The sequence below is a fragment of the Patiria miniata genome, unplaced genomic scaffold (assembly GCF_015706575.1).
Source record: "Patiria miniata isolate m_02_andy unplaced genomic scaffold, ASM1570657v1 HiC_scaffold_7, whole genome shotgun sequence".
NCBI classification, from domain to species: Eukaryota; Metazoa; Echinodermata; class Asteroidea; order Valvatida; family Asterinidae; genus Patiria; species Patiria miniata.
The window spans coordinates 43,046,998-43,074,465 of record NW_024037074.1 but is presented as its reverse complement, the minus strand read 5'-3'; the positions used below and the strand labels follow the sequence as shown (position 1 = coordinate 43,074,465).

Sequence of the window (27,468 nt, the reverse complement as noted above, 5' to 3'; positions counted from 1 at the left end):
TAGCAAGTGACGGAGGTAGCAAGTGACAGAGACTCACTGCAAGTGACAGAGGTAGCAAGTGATGGAGGTAGCAAGTGACAGAGATTTACTTGCTACTATGTGTACAGACAGAGCGTCACTTACAGTGACAGAGAGTCACTGCAAGAGACAGAGGCAAGTGACAGAGGAAGCAAATGACAGAGAGTCACCTGTTACCCTGTGTACAGACAATGACAGAGTCACTTGCAATATGCAGGTTATGTTGCACTGAATTGGACAATTTGCACTGCACAAAATCTCTTTTTAGTGCACTTTGCTTCAGTACAACTTTTACTGTTGCAGTCTATCTTCCAAAGTGTCTATAATCTAGATGCTAGATAGGGAAAAAAAGGGTTTTATTAACCACAGCAAATGAGGAAAACATATGGGGTTTGTTGGAAAGGGATTTTCTGGCAAAATTATACCTCTGTCTCATAATCATTTTATTGACTCAAATTTCAAGTTTTGCAACTGGCCATCATTAAGTGGTTGATTAGGTTTGGGACACTTAAACATCAGTACATAGTTTTTGAGATTCCTGGAACAGCTCTAACTACAGACTTTGAAGGTCAATGTAAGCTCCAGGGCAACAAGATTCCAGGTAATGATTCTGTCTAAAAGAAAAGGGAAAAACTTGCGAAAATAATGGAAAGCCCTATTTTTCTTTAACTGTTTTTGTTTTTTTCTCACTCACAGCTCCAATATCAAAAGTCCGAGCAGTGCAAGATGTTGACCACCAGAACCCCAAATTCATCTCTTTTAAGAAAGACAGCACCATCACCATATATGGTAAAGAGGACACTGAAGAATCAGGAGGACTTTGGTATGGAACGGTAAGTGTTTCATTATTTGGAAAGAACATTTAATCTAGGAAGAGCCAACCCTTACCAGTTCTAAATGCAATAGAGTACCGAAGTGTGACATCATTTTGAACCGGGAAGTGTAGTGCAAACGAATGGAGTACGCACGCGTGTTGGTTCACGAGCTGAATCCCGTGCTAATGTCTTTTACACACATAATTGTGCGCGTGATGTATTCACCTCGGTACTCTATAAGACCCAAAGGTAGGCAGTTTCTATTGGATTGTTAGGCCAAGTGAAAAAAAACTACTTTCTCATGCCTGCCCGCTTTCTTTATTCACGGCCGCCTAGCTTTACTTTTTTAAATCAATCATTTGCAATGTATTTTAGTATTTTTATGTTCTTCCAGCAAATTTGCAGCTATGTATGGAAGTATAGAAATCTGTTTATAAGGCATGATGGCTCATTTGGACATACCGGTTGTACATGTAAAAGTAACAGCAAAAGAGTCAAGAAACTGGAAGAATCCACCTTGGAAAATTTGCCATCTTGGAAAAAAGAAAAGAAAAAAAGAGGGGCCTCCTCCCATTTTTCAAAAAGTCTGGATGAGAAACAATTGTTTTAACTGGGCCTTATCATCTGGGTATTTTTTTGTTCATTTGTTACGGCTGATGTACTGTGTTGTATTCAGCAGACTGCACACATTGCTGTTGTATTCTGTTCATTTCAACAAGGTGCCAGACTAGTTGCTGAAGTAAACTCCATGGAATTATAAACCTCAATTAAAATATTTATAAAAGTCAAAATGCCACAAATGTAAATCATTTTCAAGCTTATTATCTGTATTTTATTGAAATATTGTATTATCTAACAATGTTCAACGGTACAGCTGTTAGGTTTAACTGAAAAAATGAATAAGTACACCGAAAAATCAATATGTCTGAGTACATTCCGCCACCATTGTGTTTCCAGGAAATTTCTACTACGGCAAAAAAAAAATGGATGAATAATTTCTTTTTCAAATCATTGTAGTAACAAATACGTATAATCCAAATCAAAATACACTTTTTGATTCTAACCTTTATTATGCACACTGTTGAATTGTCCAAAATGTAAGTCCGACACCGAAAAATTCCAAGAAATTATTATAGCCAAATGATCATCATGCTGGATGCAACAGATTAGAACTAATAGATCAACAAAATCCAGGCCCACTCATTGATTTTGTTTTATTAAGAGCGGCAAGGGTTAATCAGTATAATTCAGATTATTGACATGCAGTAATGCTTGTTACTGTTTAAAAATGATTAAAATGGTTGATATGATATAATTGACCTATCACGGTAGAATCGCGGTAAAATCGCGTCAAAGCAGCTTGTAAAATGTTGTCCAATTATTGTATATTTATTCGGGGTTGTAAGAATGTTTTTTTTTTTTAAACAGTCATCCAGTGAGCCTGCAAAGCGAGGTTTTCTCAACCAAGATGTTGTGATGGAGGAGGAGGTTTTTAACAACAATCCCACAATCAAAGTGGGAATCCACATCGAGGTAATGTATTGCAAAGAAGAATATTCATCTTAAGAATGCTTCGTTTGATCACTGTGATAGTGGTGCTTTAATGTGTGTCATTGTGTATCTCATACATTTGTAAATCATTCCATACCAGTCCAGCCCCTTGTTCATTGTTGATAGATTGTAATTCACCATATTTTTCAATTAAAGTTGAGAATTGGTCAATATCATGATATGAATTTATTAAACCTAAAAACTTTATTAATCACAATTTCAAATCGGCACAAAGGAGCCAGTCTGAAGTTGTTTCTTCAACATTGAGTAGAGAAAACTGATATTTGTTCCATAACTGATATCTCTATAATATCTGATTTCTTGCTATTAATGAATATTGTTTCTTAAGTTTAATTTAACGTTTCATACTGAGACCATCAAAAAGAAAAAATGCCAACATTTAAATGTTCTTTATGTATCTCATACATGTAAAGGTGATGACTGACTTCCCTTGCAATAAATTCCGCTTTTCTTGGTTTACATTTTTTTGACCCTGCAGGAATCGAAGAATGATCCTTCCCAACCCGCAAGCCACGCGTCGGCCAACAATCCCGACCCCAAACAAGACAATCTAGGTATGTCTCAGACATTGCTACCCGATGGGACTGAAAACACACATACAGACCCTTTTATAGAAAGTGCAGTCCCTGTTAAAGATAATGTTGCTGAAACAGTAACAATACCCCACCCAGCCGGGCACAAAGATGACACAAAACTGCTTACCAACCCTGATCTGAAATCAGGAATGGACACAGTGACACTAACAGAAACACACAATATACCAGACAGTAATTCACAAGCTCATACAGATCATCATTTGAAACCTGCCACAGATTCTAGTAAGCCCACAGACTTACAGCATAAACAAAACACTAAATCAAATACACACACAGAAAAACTGAACCATTTCGAGACAAATAGAGGCATACATACTGATCCACATCAGAAAGTTCACAGTGAACCAACAGACCAGAGAGACCATCATTTTCAAACAGTAAAAGACGCTGACAAACATACTGACTCTGTCCAGAAATCTAACAGAGAGTCAAAACCGAGTAAAGACCCAACGGTAGAAACAGTAACAGACACCAACAAACAGCCTGACACACAGCACAAGGTAGAGAGAGTGCCAAAACCCAAGACAGACCCTCACATGCAAGACATTGCTAAACAGCCTGACCCACACTACAAAGAAGAGACTAAGGCAACACCCCAGGCAGACTCTAAGGTTGAAACAGTAACAGACACTGACAAACAGCCTGACACACACCACAAGGTAGAGAGAGTGCCAAAACCTAAGACAGACCCTCACATGCAAGACATTGCTAAACAGCCTGACCCACACTTCAAAGAAGAGACTAAGGCAAAACCCCAGGCAGACTCTAAGGTTGAAACAGTAACAGACACTGACAAACAGCCTGACACACACCACAAGGTAGAGAGAGTGTCAAAACCCAAGACAGATCCTCACATGCAAGACATTGCTAAACAGCCTGACCCACACTTCAAAGGAGAGACAAAGGCAAAACCCCAGGTAGACTCTAAGGTTAAAACAGTAACAGACACCGACAAACGTACAGATACACACTTCAGGGTAGACGGAGGTGCAACACCGCAAACAGACCCTCATACTACAGTTGCCAACAAGCAGGGAGACACCACACACCACAAAGACAGTGAGACAACTCCACATACAAACCCTGGTACAAAAACAGTCCCCAACAGACAGACAGATACACTGCCCAGAGTGGACAGTGGAACAAAGCCACATACAGAAACTCGGTCACAAAAGATGACAAATACTGACAGACACAAAGAGACACATAATGTTGACAGTGCTGCAACGCCACATACAATCCAAAATACACAACCAGTAAAAGGAACCAGCGAACATGCCGACGCAGACCACAAAATAAAAAGTGCGGCCACACCACTTACTGACCCTCATGCAAACATAGTGACAGACACTAACAAACATGCACCTACACCACACAGAGGTAACCCAAATACAGACCCTCAGTCACCAACAGTGACAAACACTGACAGACACATGAACACACATCCCAAAGCAGATCCTAGTGCAAAACCACATGTTGACCCTGTTGTCACACCAGAAACAGACCCCCACAAAAACAAACACTCCGATGCATACCATCAGGCTGAGAGTGGGGTCACACCACATGAAGACCCCCAGGTAAAACAAGTGCCAAACGCACAGCAACATAATGAAATACACCACAAAGTAGTAGACGAGACAAAACCAGCCAGTACCGACACTAATGTACACAGAAATCTTGACTCTGCAGTGAAGGACAACAGCCAAAGGCAATCAAGTGTAGATCCAGAAGATGCCCATGATGTTGGTGATGTGTCAGAAACTCATATCTACTCTCTAAACAGCCCACAGACTCTTTCAGACTCATCTACTAAATCTATATCATCTACTAAATCTAATACAAGTGAAAACACGATCGTACAATCAGATAGTAAACATCATATGGAAAGCCACGGAGTACCGGTACCTGTACATTCAAACACACTCAGCTCTAACACAAATACACCCTCTGGTATAGTAACAGCCAGTGATAAACCAGATATACCACTATCTTCCAAAGTCGAACCATCCGTGGAAGCATCTTTTTCAAACCCAAAAGATCGCACTAAGGTTGTCACCACCCCAGAAACTGGGAGAATAATTCAAGACACCAGATTGACAGAAGCTGATAAAGTTGGAGACGATCCCAAAGAAGTTCCTCCAACTGACTTGGATGCAATTACAAGTCAAGCAGCTAATGAAAAACTAACCTCCAAAGCACAGCCTCCTACAGAATCTCCCAAGATAACTCCAAAGTCCGAGGATTTCACCAATCCCAAAACACAATCTGAGACTGAAACAGTAGATAACAGTCGTCAGCATCTGAAGCAAAATCCTGAGGCTGTTTTTGAAGAAGCACGTATCAGTAACACTGAGGCTCTAAAACAAATCCAGCCAGATGACTTTAAAAAAGTTTCTGTTGGCACACCTGATTCAAGCATCGAGCCAACAAAAATACAGCAAAACAGGCCTGAAGATACCAAAGCTGAAACACAAACTGTAAGAAGTATCCCAGATAACACGGCATCTGAAACTGGAAAAAGTGTTGAGGATTTGGAAGAGAAGCCATCAAGTGGTTCTATTAAATATAACAGTGGAGCAGCTGTCAACAAGCCAGCCTCTGGAGAGGAGTCTCTGGCTAAAGCACCTGAGACAGTCCTCTCAGTGGATTCTATCGAACAAGGAACTCAAGCTAGCAACACAGTTCAACATTCCAAAGTGTCAGAACCTGATATATCAACTTTACCAGCTCACTCTGAACAAGTTCGCACAGACAGTGATTCATCCTCGGACAGATATACCTTGAAAATTACACCCCTACCAGAAACGTCTTCATCAAATAAGAAACCTCACATAGAACAGCATATAACTTCTGAAACACTAGGCCAGAATACCATTCCAGGGGATGATTCAGACTCTGAAAATGTGGTTGGAGGCTCTAGGCAAAGCAAACCAGACCAACCTAAGACAGAATCTTTTGTTAGTGATGTAGCCCAGGACAAACATGTTTCTCGGTCGGTTGGTGGTACAGAATCTTCGGTTACCAGCAGCGAGCCTAGACATAATTTACCAGATGACAAAGTGTCTGACTCTGGTAAGCCTGAGGAACACATCGAGCAAGTCCCTCATGATAAACCTCAACCAAAGGCTGTCAGTGATAGTAAAACACATGCTGACAGTCCATCATCAACCTTCCCAAGACATGAATCCCAAGACAATGAAGAGGAACTCAGTGATGAGATGAAAGCACTCCTGGCATACAAGATTAAGCCGAAATCTAAACGACTGCGTGTGGTTCACGATGTCGTCAATGACGAGGAAGATTTTCTGGGTGGTATTTTCAGTGCCCGGGAACATCAAATGAAACGCTCAGACGACACCACAGAAGATGACAAATCAGATGAAGAATCCAGGAAGCGCTCAGAAGCCACGCATCGCAAAGGAGACAAGACGGATGAAGAGGGCAATGACTTGGATCGAGCAGAGAAGGTACAACCTCTCGGAGACTTGAACTACAGCCCGCGGAAGATAGAGATCGACTGGATGTTATTTGAACAGCAGCGCATCACCGCTTCCATACCAGATAAAGAGAAGGAGAGAGTCTTGGGGAGGAAGAGGAGAGAGAGGCGTATTGAGACTGAGTTGGAAGTCAGAGAGCATGGTGACCAGATGCGAGGTGACTACGGAGAAATCAGTGTAGAAGAGAAAGAGGAAGAAAAGGGAGATCAGAGTAAAGAGGAAAAGGAGGTACAGTCAGACAAGAATGAGTACGGGAGAATGATGCTTTCCAACTATAAGAGTCCTGGGAAGAGTCCAGAGGATGATATTCTTAGCAAAGAGATGAGAGGTGATCTTCAACAAACTGATTCTGAGGGAGAAAGCGTCTTGACGGCTGATGCTGGCTCTTCAAGTCCCCCAAGATGGGATCAATTTAGCAAAGGAATTGATGATGAAGACTTAACATCAGAGGATTTGGTTGGGTCAACCGGTAGGACTGTCACAAAGTCCAAGCCAAAGGCAGTTATAGGCAAGAGGAAAGGTTCAAATGAGGAGTCTGAGGACAGAAATCAAGGTACTGTAAACATCTCAATGGAGTCTTGCATGCACTGAGGAATGGCATCATCATCATCTTACAAGTAATGCATCATTAACCTACACATGTACATGTAATGACCCCAAGCCCTTGACTCTGTCATTCACAGCAGTAAAACTCCAATCCTTTCGCTGCCATCTTATTGATATTGAGGTATTCACATTTGAAAGCATACGTAACATGCAGTGTTACTTAAATAACTAGAAGTTTACCGCTGAGCTTAAACACCATTTGCCACATGTTTCATAACTAATGTTCAGCAATACTCTAGCTATATTAAACAAATATCACATGTTTTCCTTCAAAATTCTAGAAACATACCAGGAATGCTGTAAATGTTTTTGTTAAAAAAATACTTTACATGGGGAATTTTAAACTATCAAGCAAGATAGCCCTGTGTCGTTTTAACCCTCTTAGTGGGAATTTAATTTTCAGAGCAATATACATGTATGTTAAACCCTACAAAACCCAGCAGGTCAATTTCAAGTGAAGGGATACGAACTGTTAAAGTAACCATGTCACACAGAGAGTCACTGCACAAAAAAACAGCACTGCTGAGAGCGGTTAAGTGTTACCGAATCTGCCTGCTTGATCTGAGCTTAACCACACAAAGAAATTGTTAAGGGATTTGAAGTGTTCTCCATACTCCACAGAAGATTACCTCAAAAGGAAATTGAAGTGTGGATTCTAACTCTGTGAGCAAAAGTGGTTCTGCAGAACTAGAAGGGTTGTGAAGTGCAGAAGACTAGGAGAGTCAAATTATAATTTATGACATATAGTTGTACCTCCTCATTTTCACCATCTGCTTTGAATGTTTATTTTTTTCCCCTCTGAAACAGGTATTGGTTCAATTCATTGGTCTGTTTTTATTGTATTGAATGATAAGTTACACGTACCGGGGTATTTGCCCATCACTGATTTTTTTAATATCAAAATGGCAAGATGACATAAAGATATCTAGCGGTACATGTACCAGTAAATGACATCATAATTTGAACTAGGACATTATTTGATCTTACTTGTAAATCCATGTGTTCTAATAAGGATGTTTAATTTTGTTTTGTGTTTATTAACTACAAACTAAAACAGGTCCACTATTGCTTGACCAAAGTGGAATGGAAGCACAAACCCATACAGTGCCAACTGCATGGCAAGATCAGCAAGGCGCCAGACTACTTAACGCAGTTGACAATGTTGGTTGGCTCGATAGAGATCAAAGTGACAGACACCCTTTCTGGCTGGCAAGGGAAAGACATTCTGATTTCGGCCAGTGTCCGACATTGGATGATTCCACAGTTGATGAAGAGAACAAAATATCCAATATTTGTCCACTTCAAAGTTGGCTACAGAGTTCACTGATCTCAGTTGTTCAGACATCTCCAAAGTTTGAGAAGTGTTTTGGAGACGACCTTTACTCCAATGAAACTTGCCACATTTTGGTTGATGGTTACTCAAAGGTTGATGCAGAAGAGTCCGAAGAGCAGGTACTGGGCAGGACAGAATCAACATCCTTGATGAGATGCCATCCTTCGCAGAACCCTCTTCAAGATTTCTTGATTCTCATCGGAATTAGCTTAAGTCAGTGCATGGGAAATGATGCTCTCTCCAACACTGAAGAACGGTTTGCTGATGTTGATGACAAGATTGCAAAGTGTGAGGATGAGGACACACGGGTCAAAGGTCACAAGGAGGTTGAAGACAAAGACAGAGAGGTTGCGTTAGCTGATGATGCATCAGGTCCTACTGGATCCTTACAATCATTGACTCTATCCCATGTACTCGTGGACGTATTTGAGTTTGAAAGTATGAATAAGTGTTTTGATGAAGATAAAGTTTTGAATAACAATAACAAAACTAATGAAGATAAAGATCTTGGAAACAACTATGTGCCATTGCACATAGGCAGAGCACCTTACTCAGTAAAACCATTCACATATGCCCCCATTTCTGACTCAAATCATTATTTTCTTGAGACGGAGCATACCCCAAAAGATTTGACCGCAACCCAGAGCATCGAGCAATGTAAACTGACAGAACGTTACGATTTCCTGAGATCGTTGCATGCTCTTGATGCATGTTTGTTGAGACCAGTACTGGGTGTTAAAAGTGTTAGTACTAGCGGCTTGTGTTTTGTGAGTGATTATTACCCATTCCTGAAGTTGTTCAGCATGAGTCATGTGTGTCTGTCTAACATCACTCTAACTGACAAGAATGAGAGGTCAATCTGCGTCTTAGAAGAACGCTACTCCTTTCTCTACTTCAGCAAGGAACAGCAAGAATGTCCTGTAGTATCCTCTGTTGTCAACAGCTCAAACAAATATCAATCGGATGTTAAGGAGAAAAGATTGTGTCAAATGAAAGCACATTTTCATTTTCTCAGTTTGGGTCAAAATCATACTAATGCATACATTGTATCACATGCAGAGGATGGTCCGTTGGAACTTACCAAAGCCAAAAACAGGAAATGCTACCTTCGTGTACCGGTACGTCACCAATGGCTAAATGGATACTGGCTGAAACATTCCAACCCCATGTGTAATAGAAGAACTTCCACTACATCGAGAAAAACAAGACAGAAGTGTCGGCCTTGTGATTACTACGATTGGTTGAGGTTTAATGCCAAGAGACGGACTCAAAACTGGTGTCCAACAGCAGATCAAGAGAATAAGCTGGGATTGGCAGAAAGTAAAAAAAGAAAGCTTAGAAGAGTCAAGAGTCAAAAGTGCAACCTCAGGATGCGATATCGTTGGCCGTTTGCAACTACTAACAGGGGAACCTGCCTCATACCTCTGAAAGATCGGTCTGTGAAAGAGAATCCCAAACCACCTGGATCTAGGAGTAAAAGACAGTGCCTGCCACACGACTACCATTATTGGCTGCAACCCTCTAACAGTCAAAAATTACCAAAGTGTTCACTAAAGAAAACCAACTCTCAACTTAATCTGCAGACAGGCAGGTGTCTGGTGCAAGATTACCACACATGGCTACGGAGATCAGATGGTTACTGTCAAAAGCATTTGGTTAAAGAACATCCCCATCCACTGTTGAAAGGCAGACTTGGAAAGTGCAGACTTCAATCCTACCACCACTGGTTGTTCCCCCTGACTAGACTCTCCTTGCCGAAATGCAGGGCCAAGAAATCGATCACAACTCTGACTGTACCGCACAGGAGAAAGTGTCAACTGCAACATCGCTACTCTTGGCTCAAAAACTTAAAGAAATATCGGCAATGTTTTCCTGCACAATTTGTTTCCCTGCCGCCAACTACAAGCAGAGTAAGAAAGTGCCAACTATGTGATCACTATGGATGGTTGTCTCATATCAAAATACAACCAGTGCGGCAGTTCTTGCTGGAAAAATGCTACAAACAGCAAACTGTGAGAAAGGGCGGGAAATGTGTAATGCAAGATTACTACAAGTGGATCAGAAACTTGAGAAGTTTGCAAAGGCACCAACTATGCTATGCTGCATCGGCTGATCTGTTACCACCAACTACAAGCAGAGAAAGAAAGTGCCAACTACGCGATTACTATGGATGGCTGGCTCACATTAAAACTCAACCCATGCAGCGGTGCTTGCCGGAAAAATTGCCCACACTGCAAACTGTGAAAAAAGAAAGCAGAAAGTGTTTATTACAAGATTACTACAAGTGGCTTAGAAACTTGAGGAGTTTGCGAAGGTACCAGCAATGCTGTGCTGCATCGGATGTTCTGTTTCCACCAACTACAAGCAGAGTAAGAAAGTGCCAACTATGTGATCACTATGGATGGTTGTCTCATATCAAAATACAACCAGTGCGGCAGTGCTTGCTGGAAAAATGCTACAAACAGCAAACTGCGAGAAAGGGCGGGAAATGTGTTCTGCAAGATTACTACAAATGGCTGAGAAACTTGAGGAGTTTGCGAAGGTACCAGCAATGCTGTGCTGCATCGGATGTTCTGTTTCCACCAACTACAAGCAGAGAAAGAAAGTGCCAACTACGTGATCACTATGGATGGTTGTCTCACATCAAAATACAACCAGTGCGGCAGTGCCTGCTGGAAAAATTCTACAAACAGCAAACTGCGAGAAAGGGCGGGAAATGTGTTCTGCAAGATTACTACAAATGGCTGAGAAACTTGAGGAGTCTGCGAAGGTACCAGCAATGCTGTGCTGCATCGGGTGTTCTGTTTCCACCAACTACAAGCAGAGAAAGAAAGTGCCAACTACGTGATCACTATGGATGGCTGGCTCACATAAAAACACAACCCATGCAGCACTGCTTGCCGGAAAAATTTCCCACAATGCAAACTGTGAAAAAAGAAGGCAGAAAGTGTTTATTGCATGATTACTACAAATGGCTTAGAAACTTGAGGAGTTTGTGCAAGTATCAGCGATGTGATGCTGCACCAGATGTTCTGTTGCCACGAACTACAAGCAGAGTAAGAAAGTGCCAACTACATGATCACTATAGATGGTTGTCTCACATCAAAATACAACCAGTGCGGCAGTGCCTGCTGGAAAAATTCTACAACCAGCAAACCGTGAAGAAGGGTGGGGAATGTGTAATGCAAGATTACTACAAATGGCTGAGAAACTTGGGGAGTTTACGAAGGTACCAGCAATGCCATGCTACATCGGATGTTCTGTTTCCACCAACTACAAGCAGAGAAAGAAAGTGCCAACTACGTGATCACTATGGATGGTTGTCTCACATCAAAATACAACTAGTGCGGCAGTGCCTGCTGGAAAAATTCTACAAACAGCAAACTGCGAGAAAGGGCGGGAAATGTGTTCTGCAAGATTACTACAAATGGCTGAAAAACTTGAGGAGTTTGCGAAGGTACCAGCAATGCTATGCTGCATCAGGTGTTCTGTTTCCACCAACTACAAGCAGAGAAAGAAAGTGCCAACTACGTGATCACTATGGATGGCTGGCTCACATAAAAACACAACCCAAGCAGCACTGCTTGCCGGAAAAATTGCCCACACAGCAAACTGTGAAAAAAGAAGGCAGAAAGTGTTTATTGCATGATTACTACAAATGGCTTAGAAACTTGAGGAGTTTGTGCAAGTATCAGCGATGTGATGCTGCACCAGATGTTCTGTTGCCACGAACTACAAGCAGAGTAAGAAAGTGCCAACTACATGATCACTATAGATGGTTGTCTCACATCAAAATACAACCAGTGCGGCAGTGCCTGCTGGAAAAATTCTACAACCAGCAAACCGTGAAGAAGGGTGGGGAATGTGTAATGCAAGATTACTACAAATGGCTGAGAAACTTGAGGAGTTTGCGAAGGTACCAGCAATGCTATGCTGCACAGGATGTTCTGTTGCCACCAACTACAAGCAGAGAAAGAAGGTGCCAACTACGTGATCACTATGGATGGTTGTCTCACATCAAAACACAACCGATGGGACAGTGCTCGCTGGAAAAATTCTACAGACAGCTAACTGTGAGAATGGGTAGGAAATGTGTAATGCAAGATTACTACAAATGGCTCAGAAACTTGAGGAGTTTGCGAAGGTACCAGCAATGTTATGCTGCACCCGATGTATGGTTGCCACCAACTACAAGCAGAGAAAGAAAGTGCAAACTATCTGATCACTATGGATGGCTGATTCACATAAAAACACAACCCACGCAGCACTGCTGGCCGGAAAAATTGTCTACACAGCAAACTTTGAAAAAAGAAGGCAGAAAATGTGTATTGCAAGATTACTACAAGTGGCTTAGAAATTTGAGGAGTTTGCAAAGGCACCAACAATGCTATGCTGCTCAAGATGTTATGTTGCCACCAACTACATGTACAAGAAGAGTTAGAAAGTGTCAACTACGTGATTACTATGGATGGTTGGCTCATGTCGACATTCAACCAGTGCGGCAGTGTTTGCTGGAAAAATTCTACAAACAGCGAACTGTGAGAAAGGGCAGGAAATGTGTAATGCAAGATTACTACAAATGGCTTAGAAACTTGAGAAGTTTGCAAAGGCACCAACAATGCTATGCTGCACCAGATGTTCAGTTGCCACCAACTACAAGCAGAGTTAGAAAGTGCCAACTACGTGATCACTATGGATGGTTGTCTCACATCAAAATACAACGAATTCAGCAGTGCTTGCTCAAAAAACTCAAAGTCAGAAAGGGCAAAGTCAGAAAGTGTGTCTTGCAGGATCACTACAAGTGGCTCAGAAACTTGAGGAGTTTTCAGCAGTGTCACTCTGAAAAAGAATACCAGACACCAACTGGAAGTGGAATAAGAAAGTGCCAACTACATGATTATCATCAATGGCTGCCAAACACGAGCAGATGGTCAGTTCAACAGTGCCTACTCAAAATGTCTGCCATACAGCCAGCAAGGAGGAAAGGCAGCAAGTGTCTGCTACATGATTACCACACATGGCTCAGGAGTCTTAGAACATCTCGGCAGTGTTGTGCTGTGAGAGAGTACTCAGACCATTCATCAGTTATCATCAAAGGTAGTGAGTGCAAACTCCCAGATTACTATCCGTGGCTGTTGAATATGAACAAACCAGAAATGCTTCAGTGCCTGCCAGAGAGGATCTCAGCAAACTTCACCATGAAAAAAGACAAGAAATGTCAAATGGAAGATTACCATAGTTGGCTGTTGGGCAACATAAAGTCACTAAAACCAGCAACCTGTGTGGCTAGGCAAGCTCATCGAATCAGAAATGCAACGGAAGTTGAGAACGTCTTAAGAAGGCCAAAGCGGTGCAGACATCATCAGCACTTCTCCTTCATAACTCAGTGGAAACAAGCATCTGAAATGCCTACATGTGAAGTACACATCAGTTATGCAGATTTCCATACCGGTACCAAAAAGCATCTGCAGACTTCAGCTGCTAAGTGCAGGGCAACGGCATACCAGTTTTGGAAAGCAGAATACCCTTCCTGTAAGAGTAAAAGCTCCTCCAAAACTCAACAGACCAAGAAGCTGAAAAGGAAATGCAGATTACGTCACACTTTTCTATTTCTGATTTCAAGAGATGCTTCATCCACAGCATGGATTGAGGGCAATGCTTCCAAAGTCGTTAAAGACAAAGTCTCACTGCGGTCTAAATGCCCAGCTGATGTCAATCCATTTCTGCTGAGTCAACGACCAACTTGTGTTGTTAGGACTGCGGGAAAATCAGGACTGAATTTCTCTCCAGTAAGCAAGGATACAATCAAAGCCTCAACATGCAGACTTGACAGACGGTATCCGTTCCTAAAATTGGTCATAGGAAACTTGAAAAGGAATCACCAGTGCATGGATAACTCAAAAGCTGAGATGAGCCCATCCAGAAGAAATAAATTCTGCAAATCAAGAAAATATCCTTTCCTGGTCACACACCGCTCTTGTAAGGCAGAGCAATTGACTGAAAAGGCTGAGACATCACTTACATCCAGATCTTCAAGAAGAGCACTGAAATGTAAGGTCTCTAAGAGGTATCCATTCTTGTACAAACGGAGGACTGGGATATGTAAGTTTGCCATCAAAGACACAGTGCTTGAGACGGTAACCTCTACAAAAATCTCCAAGTGCATGCTGGATAGGGGATATCCCTTCTTGAATCTAAAGACTTGCTTGAGTAGAGTGAAAGGAAATCTCCCATCAACAAGTTCTGGAACAAAGGATTCCTTAGTCACTAGAAAATCTGGTGGAAACAGAATGCAGGGAAAGACTTCCAAATGTAGACTGAGTAGCAGATACTCTTTCATGAAAGTCCAGAAGAGCATCTTTAGAGCAGGGGCGGTTTATACAACATCTCGCAGTGACAACCAGTTTTTGTTGGATGAAACGCATCCATTCAGAAAGATCTCAGTAAAAAACTCAAAGTGTGAACTGCGTGAAAGATACCCCTTCCTGGGGTCAAAGATTCAAAGATGTTATATCAAGACATTTCAGAATCTGTCCACTGAATCCAGTGTGAGACGGCACATTCCTTCAAAATGTTGGCTTCAGCAGGTCTATCCATTCTTGAAGTATTTGCATGCTGTAATGAAGCCCTTGTTACCAACCAGTGTTCTGTCTTCAAAATCCAAGACTGACAGCCCAAAAGGTGGACAGAAGGAAAAATGCTATCATACTGAAAGGTTCCTGTTCCTTGTGAATGCTTCCAAGACGTGCAAAAGTCGACCAAAACGTAGCACTACTGAAGTGTCAACAAAAGTGTTTTTCATTGATGATGGAAGAAAGGGTAGGCTCCAAAGGCTGTATCCATTTTTGCTGGTTGCAGAGAAGTTATCAAAACTAAAATTATGTCCGGCCAAGTTCAAGGAAATATCTTTTTCTACAAAGTCAACTTCAAACAAGACCTGCGAATCAGAACACGTGAAGGGCAGATTTTCAATGCTCCCATTCATCCAAATGGTGAAACAGAATGCAATGAAGCGTATGGACAGGACATGTAAAGCTAAACTTCAAACGTCAGAAATTGTGAATGATACTTTTAGAAGCACTTCTTATCCGCGCGAGATCAGTGCAGAATATGGACATCCAACTTCCAGGCTGCTGAGAAATTCATCAAGAAATCCATCACCCTTTCTTCAGTTCCTGCCCAAGAAGTTGCCACTCTGCAATGCATCATCAAACCAACCTGAAGAGCAAATGAATCCACAGATTCTTGAGGACCCAATTTCTGCTCCTACCATGATTCCGGGAAGTTTTCATGTTAGTAAGAAGGTAACTAGACACCCTGTTGCCATGATGCTTGATGGCAGCGCCTTCAGAAATCAGATCTACATCGATCGCAAACTGGAGCAAAGACTTCATCACAACCAAACACGAAATGGTACCAGGCCCCCCATGACTTCCGGATCTCAAAAGAGTCAACAAAAATGTGAAGCTGCCTACTGTCCAGAGGCTTACAGAAGTGACCCTGGACATGGAAAGATGTGTAAAGCTAGAATCAACCATCAGAGACCAAGAACGTTCGGCTCAGCTGCCAGGGCAAAGATTCAGGAGACCTCAACAGCCACTGTTACCTCAAAACCAATCCCGACTTCCCCAAGTGTATCCTCCACGTCACGCATTTGCCTGAATCCAAAACCCACCCCTTTCTTGGACTACTCTCTCCCACTTCCGAATGACCTTTGCCCTCAAGTTGACCCTCCCGTTGACCTGGGTCTCTCCCACAAACCCCTGGGTGAGGTATTTACCCCAATATCACAGGGTCTGGCAAGCGATGTCAGAGCATCTGGAACAGAACAAAATCAAGGTTGTTTGATGTGTTGATGTTGTATGCAATCCTATAGTTGCTTAGTTGGCATGTGAGATGTAGAATAAGGAATGGTGGCGGTAGCTGAAATAGTGGAAATGTCTTCAATGTTTTTAAAGGTTTTTCAATATTATTTTTCAAAACAATGTATTTAGGTATCATCTATTATCATTTTATTAAGGTTAAAGACAACTTATCATTACTACTCTCTTCGATATTTCTGCCCTTCTGTCTCGGTATAGCCACTTCGCTTTTGTAGAATTTTACTTTGAATGCTGAACAGATGTACATAAGAATGTCAGAAGAGCTGTCTAAGGTTAATTAACGATGTACATGATGATTCAAGACTTGGTGATATTTTTTCTGTCCTTTTTTCCCCTGAAAACTATTCATATAATGCTCCCTTGTGCTTTGTGGAAATGGGATTCCATTTTGGACATCTTGTTGCATTTTGTTGTCTGTGATATCTTAAAACTTGAATGTTACTTTACTGGCAGGTTTTTCTACATAAAGCAATGTACTGTGTAACAGTGGCTAATATTCTAACAACTATGCATCTCTAAATTTGCATGAACTTACCTTAGTGCATGAATTTGCATTTCTGTATTAATCTGCATGCTGCCTTGAACTAATTTTTTTTTTTCTCCCGGAGGGGAGGTTTCTTCATTAGGAAACTTTAGCTACTCTATATGTAGCTGCATTTGGTACGTCAGTTATTAAACACAAAACAGAGAATCTGAAATAAAAATGAAATAAAATGAACCAACACTTAGCCATTGACACAGTATAGTTCAACATGACAAATTACCACATGAGACGTGTATCTTGCCCTGTTATTAAAATTACTGCTAAAGCAGTTATCAGATGAAATCCCTTAGGTTGGGTTCATAATTCACACAAAAGCAAAAGAGTCCTGAGCGAATTTCTTGACGTCAACAATTTAAGTTTCATTGTCATGTTCGTCGTTTCCCTGACAAATTCACTTCATTATGGAATTGGCATGAAGTATGAACTGGCCTTTAAGCTGTGTACAGGTCTACCTCAGGATCTTGCTGGGCAGGAACTAGTTTTGGTGCAGCCAATTTTTGTTCTGTGCATAAGAAGTTTGTGTACTTGACAATTCCTTGAATATGCATCGGCTCATCTGAGAATCACAAATATTCCATTGGTACTCTATTTTATATTGTCACTTACAGTCTTAAGCCTTGCATGACATTTATTTGCATGATTTTGATCTAATTAACAAGTTAATTTAACAAATGAGTCAATATTTATTTTGTCAAAGTTGACTCCAGATATACAAATAATTCCCAATATTTGAAAATATCACAAGGTCCGTTGTTGATCCCACTGAATTTTAGGTACAAAAGTATCACAAAAAGAAAGATGATTGTTTTTTATTCAACATGTAATTTCACCTGTGGAGTTTTAAGTATGATATTGAACTTTCTCTCTTTCAATTCTTTAACAGGTCAAACAGAGCAACAACAGCCACCAAGCAGTGAACACACCAAGTCAGGTAGGAATGACAAACATGTTGTAGGGTGCTGTGGTCCAATGGTTACGGTGTTCGACTTGTGTGCATTGGTACATGGGTTCGAATCCTGACTGTGGGAACATGGTGCTTGTGCTCTAGAGCAAGGCATTTTACCATTATTGCTTCGTCCTTCGGATGGGACGTGAAGCCGTAGGTCCCGTGTGTTGTGTAATGCACGTTAAAGAACCCAGTAACACTTATCGCTAAGAGAAGGGGTTTGCCCCGGTGTTTCTGGCAGTGGCTGCAATGTGCGCCGCAGCACCTTGTATACCATTATAAGGTGCTACATAATGGGTCTCATATTTCTCATAAACTTTATTTACCTTTCTTTAATAATAGACATAATTTCCAGCGCCTTGAGTACCTAATTGTTGGTAGATACGTGCGCTATATAAGACTCCGATATTATATTATTAAATTTGTTAATAATTCAGATGTGCAAATATTGAAAGTCAATCTTGAAAATAGACATTTTTGATTCCTGAAGATAGGCTTTTTCTTCATTTTGTCACTGACATTTTAAAGCAAAGTCTTTTACAGAGAGGCCATGAACACATGCAGACAGGGGAAAAAAACAAAGAAATGTTATGACCAATAAACAAATATCAAAAATAACAAAATAACAGACTTTTAAAGAAAGTGGTGTAATACTGTCATCATTGTTGATACAGTAAAACCAGTTATTAAACTGTAACTTGCAGATGGTGATCTCCATGAAATCGACAAAAACCCTGAAACAACACATGAAGAATCAGAACAGCAATCCAGCAAGGAGCGTAAAAATGAACAGGATGCAAATCAAGATATCCAAGTCATCGATGGAACTACTCTCCACGCCTCAGATCTAGAGCCTACCCCATCTTCCCAAGAAACGGCTCCAACCATCATGCCCACCCCCACCCCTCCACCTACACAGTTACAAGACAGGGAACCAGACCCCACGAGCAGTACGCCTGGCGCCAGCCTCAACCCAACACGGTCCACCGGCCAAGCAGACCCGAACAGAAACCAGGAGCAGGCTGGGGAGAATTGGCGATTGGTTCAGCCTGGCCAGGGCAATATCTTGCAACACAGTGACATAGCAGATCAACATCAAAAATTCCTCCAAGAGGCTGAAAATTATATGAAGTCAAGGAAGAATACCAAGGATGCACCTTCAATGACCGATGTTGTCAAAGGTATTATGAGGAAGGGAGTGATGAGCAACGAAAAAGAGAAACAAAAAGCAACTGGAGATAACAACACGGCTGATAAAGAAGACGAAGACGAAGACGCTGAAAAAACAAATGAACCTGTTGATCAAGCAAAAGCCGAGAATCCAGCAGCAAAAGGAGATATAGTCCTCCCTTCAGCTCCTGACTTGAACCCCGAAAAAGTCAAGGAGTTCTTTGAAAGGATGATAGAGCTTCCTCATTTCAAGAATGACCATGACGCAGCCCTGGCAGAGCTCAATAAGTACCTGGAATCTCAAGATAGGAGGATAGGTCTGATGAAGGATGACTACCAGTTCAAATTGCGGGAGCAGCTAGAAGCTGAGAAACAAGAGCAGTCGGACGACGAAACACAAGAAGGAAACCAAGAAAGTGGTGATACAATATCAGATGCCGACACTCTTGAGCAAGATCACTTTGAGTCTGGAAGAGAAATGCTGAAGGAAGAAGCGTCATCAGATGACGTCTTGCAAGATGGAGAGAGTGATCAGAAAGAAATACCAAACAAGGATGACGCAGATCCAGTAAAGGTGCTTCAAGCTGAGGAAGGGCCTGTAGGTGCTGGTTCAGAAGACGATTTCAAGGAAGAACCAGAAATAAGAGTAGAATCACCAGGACAAGTAGTCAGTGATCCAGCAGAGTTCTTGCAACAAGATGGAGAACCAGTAGAAGGCTTGGATGGTCATTTAGAGGAGCCGGAGTTAAAAGTAGAAACGCCCGTCGAAGATGCAAATGATCCAGCGAAGCTGCTACGACAAGACGGAGATCCAACAAGTGACGGAGAAGGTGATAATTTCAAGGAAGAACCCAAAGTAGAGGTCGAACCTCCAGTGACAGAGCATTATGATCCGGCAAACCTATTGCGACAAGATGGAGGTCCAACTGATGAAAGTGTAGATGAATTAGCTATACGTCATATCCGGGAGGAGGAAGAGAGAAAAGTGAAAGAGATACAAGAAAAGGAGGATAATAATCCTCAAGTTGCCAAGCCAGAAGGTGAGGAGAAAGAACCTGAAATTCAGGATGACAGAGAACTGAATTGGGAACCAGTTCTTTCATACCAGGAAATCTTTAAACAGAGAGGTCAAGATGAAGCTTCCAAAGGTGAAGGAACGGACCATGATTCAGAAGAATTACCACGTGAACCAAATCTAAATACCAAGCCAAATCTTGGGGTACTGGATCAGGAACAGGGTGAATTTGAGGTGGCAGAAGAACCAAGAACTGAAATAGATTTTGATGCTGTGCCCGAAGAAGCTGGTCAAGATAAATATCCGGAAAAGAAAGTATTGGATATCAGTCACAAAGGTCCATCAGGGGTAGAGTCAAAAGAAACAAAAGATGAAGCAATTGGACTTGGGAATAGAGAGGATAACCACAAATCTGAGGGAACTAATCCAGAAAGTGAGCAATTTGATGTCAACAACAATGAGTTTCCTCCACAAGAGTCATCCAGAACAGTTCAGTTTGACCCAGATATTAAAGAATTGCTGAATGATTTTGATCTGATGGATAGTACTGGAAGTGATGAGAATGGAATTCAAGACATTGACCATGTGTCACATGAGACGACCACCGAGCCAAGTGTATCCCATGATGCACTAGAGCCACCATCACCCATCGACCCAAACCTAGAACGGATACACAACTTGGAGGATACAGCACCAACTCCTGTAGAACAACCAGCAGCTAGCACACCACCACCTCCTATGGCATCCAATCAAGAGGACTCACAACCCGCCATTAATGTTGATCAACAGGGCCATAAACCATCCAGCGCAGGGATGGTATTTGAAGGTGGTAACTCCAATGTACATCCTGAGATTGAGGTTGCAGTTCCTGGTGATGAGGATGTCAGAGAAGTTCCCAACAGATTCAACAGAAGGGTAAGATATACTTTCTTTGTAATTTTATACTTTGGATAATGAAAGGGGAAAATGATTGGCTTCTTTGTATCCCCCTGGCTTTTAGGCTTTTAAACCAAGAAAGGGGAATGTTGCGATAGAGTATTCCTTCTGTGTGTCTGTGTGTTCCATTTTGGTTAAAGGGAATATACAATGTACCACCTTTGCAAACAGCGAAAAACAAAACTACCAAGTTTTTACGAAATACCTTACTAGGATGTTGATAAATGACAATCTAAAGCATCCTGTAAAATTATGACACCTGGTGTGAAGTCATTTTCAAGAAAATGGTATTTCTGTATACATTTCCAACGGTGGTCGGCCGACCACCGTTGGAAAAACCTAACTTTTTTTCAACTACTGCTCCAAATTTGCAATTGTTTTTCATTCAAAATGTTTGCTATTGGTTACATGTTCATGGACGGGTGCAGGCCAGCTAGACTGGTTCCCTTACCTTACAATTTTCCGGCATCTACCGGTATAAATTGAGCCATTTTATCTTTACTAAGTCAGGGAACCAGACTACTTGAGCATTTTTGTTTTTCTTGGTTTTTCCAGCATTTTCAAACACAAAACTTCAAACATGTCGGTGTAACAATATTTGATCTATTATACTAACCCCTCAAATAGTTCATTTCTGAAAATTGCCGCAATAGCCAATGATGTACATGTACATGTACATGTACATTCCCTTTAAGTTAACTATTTAGTGCTGTCATACACACATACATCTGAAAAGTCAGACTTCAATCTCCACCAAACTTGGTGACAATAATCTTTGGGTAGGGGGACTTCAGATGACTTGAGATGTTTGATGTCAAAGGTCATCTAGGGGTCATATGAGGTCATCATTGTTTTTGGTTCAGGTCAACTGAAATGTGCTGTCATATGAAAAGTCAGACAACCAAACTTGGTGCAATAATCTTTTGATAGGGGGACTCAAGATGGCTTGAGGTCAAAGGTAAATACTGCCAGCATATCTGGGTTATCACGCAAGTTTAACTTGCAGTATTTTTAAAAATTGCTTCCCCCTTTATCACAGATTTCTTCAATTATTTTCTTCCACGTCATTCAAGTGCATAGTTTTTAAACATCGTAGAGCTGCAAAATGTGTTAATCTTCATTCTTATTTTTCAAATATTTAGCTGCTGGAAAAAATCCCAGTCCATTTGCTTTTTTCCCTGTTTGGGATTGACTATCTGTTATCCCCCCCCCCCCCCCATTCTTATTTTGTTTTATTTTTATTTTAAAAGCTCAAGTGTTTCGTTAAATTACACATTGTGCAACACGTTTTTGGGAGGAGGTGTTTTTTTGTTGCTGTTTTTAGTTGGTGATTGGTCTAAATGTTACGGTGTAGGGCCTAATGGAGGATAAGGCCTCATGTAAAGTATATACATGTACATGTAGTCTTGGCCAAAAATTCATGAATCCATTCGATCCTTTCACCTGATGGGATTTTAGAAAGTATCCATCAAACAAACAAAAACTGTAGGCTAAAACATGTGTATGTCTTGTCTTTTTTGGAGCACACGAAATATTGTTGTACATGTACATGTCTCTTTCATGTTAAGACTTTGAAATGAGTGACTACGCCTCATAACTGATAAATATCGGGAGGAAACAACTCTCTGTGTAAAATGAGCATCCATGGAGAATTCCTGGGAGGATCAAAATATTGACTCTCTCTGCTCAAAAATGTGAACACCCAAAGCAAATAGTAGGACTAGGGTCCTTTTGTGGATGGCACAATGTACATTTACATTGTAGATAAAAGAAAAATAAGGCATACACTGTAGGGAAAAAAAATAAGGCTGACAGAAATAATTTGGAGAGAAAGTTGTGCAACCTTGGGGTTAGAATTGGGAATTGTTATGAGGTGTCAGGCTATTTGTCGTAACACCTGTTGCGTAGCCACACCTGTTTTCTGCATACAACCTTGTTGCTCTTTCAGTTCAAATAGATAATTCAAGGTTATAGGAATTAATGCATAATATAAGGTTTGTAAAAATATCAGTGTATGCTCCTGGATGTGTTTTTAACTGAAGAGAAAAATACAGACACCCCTTCAAAGAAATGGATGCACCCTCCATTCATGGAAATTTAATGTAAGTTGGACCATGGACACACTGCATATGACGTATATGTTAATGTTGGCAAACCATATGGGGAAACCTATCTTCCTGTTTTGCCATTATACATGTACAAAGGCATGCATCTGGACAAGTTGACCTGTTTTTATCATCCTCCTATGGTTTGTACATGTACATGTACATGTACCGGGGTATGCAGTGCTGATCAGCAGTTGCAAAGACATGGGCGAGGTATTGCAGGTATTTCTAATGGAGTTTTCGTTGTAATTTGGATTTTCTGTAAATGTTATGAAGAAATGTGAGTTAGAAATTGCAGTGATTATAGTCATGATACAATTTATTTGTGGAACTCCAAGTGTCTAATATTGTTTCTGTTCACCCTTCATTCGTACGTGCAGTGTACAATTGTACATACATGCATATATACCGGTAGCATGTCTTGATTCAATGCCAATGAACAGCAGTTTTCATTAGAATTTTGTTTTGCCAAATGAAATAGTGAAGTATTTTCACTACAAACCAAAAATGTGTGAAGTGTCATTTTCGATGAAATGTCTAAAAATCACACAAAAGATTGTGAGATTTCAGACTTCCAAAGGAATGACATCTGTGCCAATTTCAGACATTTTGCCCCACATACATGGGAGATGTTATGTTAATTTCCCTCCTGAGGGATAATAAAGTTCAATCTTATCTTATCTTATCTTATGTTATATGTCACTGTGGCAGCTTTCAGTTCAATGCACCATTGTGATTGTGGTGCTTTTGTGGTGCTCAGTGGTCTTATGTCAAGCCTTTACTTTCACTGTGATGACTGGCCAGTGTATTGTAAATAACCTCCTATTTATGCTAAAACAGTGTAGTCATGGAGAGCCCTAATGTTATCCTTGAAAAGTCATGGAATGTCATTTGAAGATTTCTGTAGGAACCCTGCATTTTGACTGTGTTTTCATTTTCTAACCTCAGCAGGTGCCGTTGGGACTAGAAGACGATGAGACGCTTTCTGATACCATGAATGCAACGTATGATGATTGGTCTACAGCCGGATTCAACATGATGAAACCACTACTGCTAGCGGTCAACACATCACTCCAACCACTCGTCCAAATGGTATGTTGCAGGAAAGACTGCTGCGACGACCCTCCCCCCCCCCCCCCAAAAAAAAAAGATTCCATGCTTACAAGATCAGGGCAGAATATTTGTGCTAGTGCTATAAGCACAGAATGGTGGTCATAAGTGCAGAAATCCAGCAATGAATTTGGACCTTGATCCCAGTATTTCTTTCTGTTGTTTCTCTCAGTTACCAGATGATGTTCAAGTCGCTCTCCATGGAGCTGATTTCTTGGGCATTCCTTGGCCCATTGTCATCATTGTTGAACTCATCAGCTGTGCTGTCTTCTCATTCCTCCTCTGTGTTTGTGTAAGTATCAAACCCTAAGTTGTGAAAAAAATAAGAAATGTCTTAATTTCATTGCAGTGACAGTGTTTTCGTGTTCAGTTTATCAGATAAACTGATTAAGCATTTGACTTTAGGTATTGCAGTCAAACCTGAAATGAAATTGTGTTTTTGAGTAATTTTTAATTACATGTACATTACCAGTTGTATAGGGCTTTATATTTGCATTGGTAACATATTTTTTCCTTGTTACCGCTGTCAGAGGCTATTGACTGCCACAATGGAGTTCTAAATTCATATTTTTATCAATAAAGTCCCATCAACATTTTTTTAACATGCTCTATGTAACTTTTGGAAATAGGTTAGGAGTTGATAGCTTCAAGTGAAAACAGTGTACAGTCTTATGTAATTACTTAAAGCATGTAGTTATTCATCAAATTTATATTGATATCATTGAATTCACAGATATGCAGCTGCAGAAACCCAAAAGGTGAGTTCAGTTGAAATTAAAAAACAACAAAATAAATAGTGCCATTTGATATAAGCAAAACTGGTGTCAAATGAAACTACATGTATGGTAATTAATTTACCGCTGAAACTTAAAGATCAAGCAGTTTTAAAATCAATGGTTTGGGGTAACCCCAGAAATTTGACACTTGATTCATTTCTGTACAGTCATTGAGAAGAATAAACATACAATAGAATTACTTGAATATTTGATATGAATCTGTAAAGGGCAAAATAGCTAGGGCTAAATAGTTAGCCAAAAGTAAGTACATAATTCAGACAGATTAGCATACAAAATCACCAAATAACATATATTAAGTTTAAATACTTGAACATTTCAAGCTTATATTACAATGTTTCTTGTAATCACTTGGAAAATTTAGCAAAGAATGAAACCCAGACCACCCATGTCATCTTACGTTTTGGATTGACCCAGGGCACAGAGTTTTAAGCTGACTGTTTTGCCCCACTCCTCTTGATTGATGAGTGTTGTCAGTATACGTATATCATAACTGTTATCCTCTTGTCAATGCAGCATTTAATGCGTCCATGCTGGATGAGATAGAAGCTCTCCATGGTCAGAAAGCAGACATCTTAGACACGTTGGATATGACCACGAGTCAGGTATGTAGCTGCACTGTTCTATCTTTTGAAACTATCCAAAAATAAACTCTACAAATCCTTAGATCTCTTTCAGCATATGTCAAATTTCATCCTATCGGCCCCACCTGAAAAGAAAATTCATCTCAGTTGACTTAAATTGTTCAAAGATCTTTGTCCAGAATAGGGATTTTCCTCCACGGTACAAACTGAGATTAAATATTGTTATATGAGTAAATATAATTATACACTAAATATAGCTGTTGCTACTAAGACCTGCTTTTTGTATTTAACATGTACTTTTTATTTCTTGAAAAATTTGTTAGAAATAGAAATGGTATTTCTTAGAGTTGAATGTTCTGATGCCCAGAGATGTTTTCCAGACCACATAACTTCAGTCAAATTTGCAGGGGGGGGGGGGGTACTTAGTATGCCGCTAAGGCTTTTATGACAGAAAGCCCATTTTTGCCTTCCCCAAAATCTGAGCGGGGGCACTAGGTGGCGAAGCCCTGGGAGGCACTGCCCCCTAAATTTGTAATAAATAAAGCAGAACAATGTATAACAAAATTTGTCTTAATTTAGGAGTTGTTCTTGAATCTCAACTGTTTGAGTTGAGTGAATCCAGTATGTTTGTTACATGTATACTATGTAAGTCTTAGAATAGGACTGAAAGTTTCAGTAATTTGGAATTAATTTTTGTTCTTTTTGTCTCATTTTTGCCTATTTCCTGTAGTTCCAATCTCAGAATCGGCAGTTTTACGAGCTGAAACAGAGCATTGACAAGACCTCACAGGAAAAAAATGACATGATGGTAGGTTTGGGTTTTTGACAAGGTGACTTTGCCACCTATCTCCCACTTTATCACCTGTTGCTTGCTTGACAGGTGTCAAGCAAGCAACAGGTGATAAAGTGGTGTCAGGACATCTCATTGATCAAGTTGTGAATAACTCTGACCACACCCATCTTGATATATGGTACAGGTAGTTATTGGGTGCCACTATTGTCTACCTTTCTTCCCTACTATTATTCTCACTTGTATCTATTGAAATCTCCAACTCCATAACGGTACACATGTGAGATGCTCAGATTTCTAATGAACGACTTGTTAGACACCATAACATATCTTGACATGTCCCAGCGAGGTTTGTACACGAAGGAAGGACTTGGCTCAAGTCCTTAGGGTTATGGTTATCGAAGGTAACCTATCGTCCCAAGTCCTCAGCGGGAAAAAAATGCAACATCAATTAGTCATGTTTAAATTTATCAAGACTAAAATTGCCATTGAATTTCAGCAATCCTGCACTGACTTGAAAGACAAGGAGCGAAAACTGCAGAAAGAGTTGAAGACCAAACAATCAATAGTCACCCAACAAGAAAGCAAGCTGAAATCAACTCAAGAACAGGTAAGTAGACATGGCCTGTCTGCCTTAACATGCTAAAGCCTACGATGTTCAACAGTGAACACATTCTACCAAATTCTGTCACTCGGAGCATGAACACAAAACGGTGTTTTTTTTCCTTTTTGTTTTACACTTTTCTGTCATTGAATTCTGTTCAATTTAATGGTAATATACAACATTTTGCTTTTGCTGTCTTATTCAGAAATGGATGGATTTGGGGGTTCGTACTTTATAGCAAATTGTTACACTGACTTTTTTAAAGTTTTATGTTCATAGATGCTTGGAAAATCTAGAAAAAAATGCATAACCGATTGCAAACAAAATGTGGACTAAATAAATTTGGTGAATTGGGGGTAGTAGTTGTAAAAAAAGTCATGTTGTTTCCAACGGTGGTCGGCTGACCATCATTGGAAATTGATACAAAATTCCACTTTTTTGAAAATGCAAGCACACCAGCTGCCATGATTTCACAGGATGCTTGAGACTATTATTCATTTGCAGTCTAGTAAGGTACATGTGTATTTCATAATAATTTGGTAGTTTTTTT

At 40.5% G+C, this 27,468-nt stretch overlaps 1 protein-coding gene across 4 annotated transcripts in view; it reads left to right on the top strand.

The window, feature by feature from the left end:
* The window catches only part of LOC119718893 (transport and Golgi organization protein 1 homolog), a 43,923-nt gene that overhangs the window by 3,576 nt on the left and 12,879 nt on the right, over positions 1-27,468 (top strand). For 2 of the 4 annotated variants that reach the window (XM_038188323.1, XM_038188321.1), the window contains exons 1-9: positions 2,966-7,051; positions 17,748-17,795; positions 18,515-20,910; positions 23,985-24,128; positions 24,319-24,438; positions 24,880-24,904; positions 25,457-25,545; positions 26,255-26,332; positions 26,814-26,924. In XM_038188323.1, coding sequence (XP_038044251.1) covers positions 3,130-7,051; positions 17,748-17,795; positions 18,515-20,910; positions 23,985-24,128; positions 24,319-24,438; positions 24,880-24,904; positions 25,457-25,545; positions 26,255-26,332; positions 26,814-26,924 — 6,933 coding nt within the window. In that variant the 5' untranslated portion in view covers positions 2,966-3,129. The other 2 variants (XM_038188324.1, XM_038188322.1) reach the window with 2 other exon arrangements.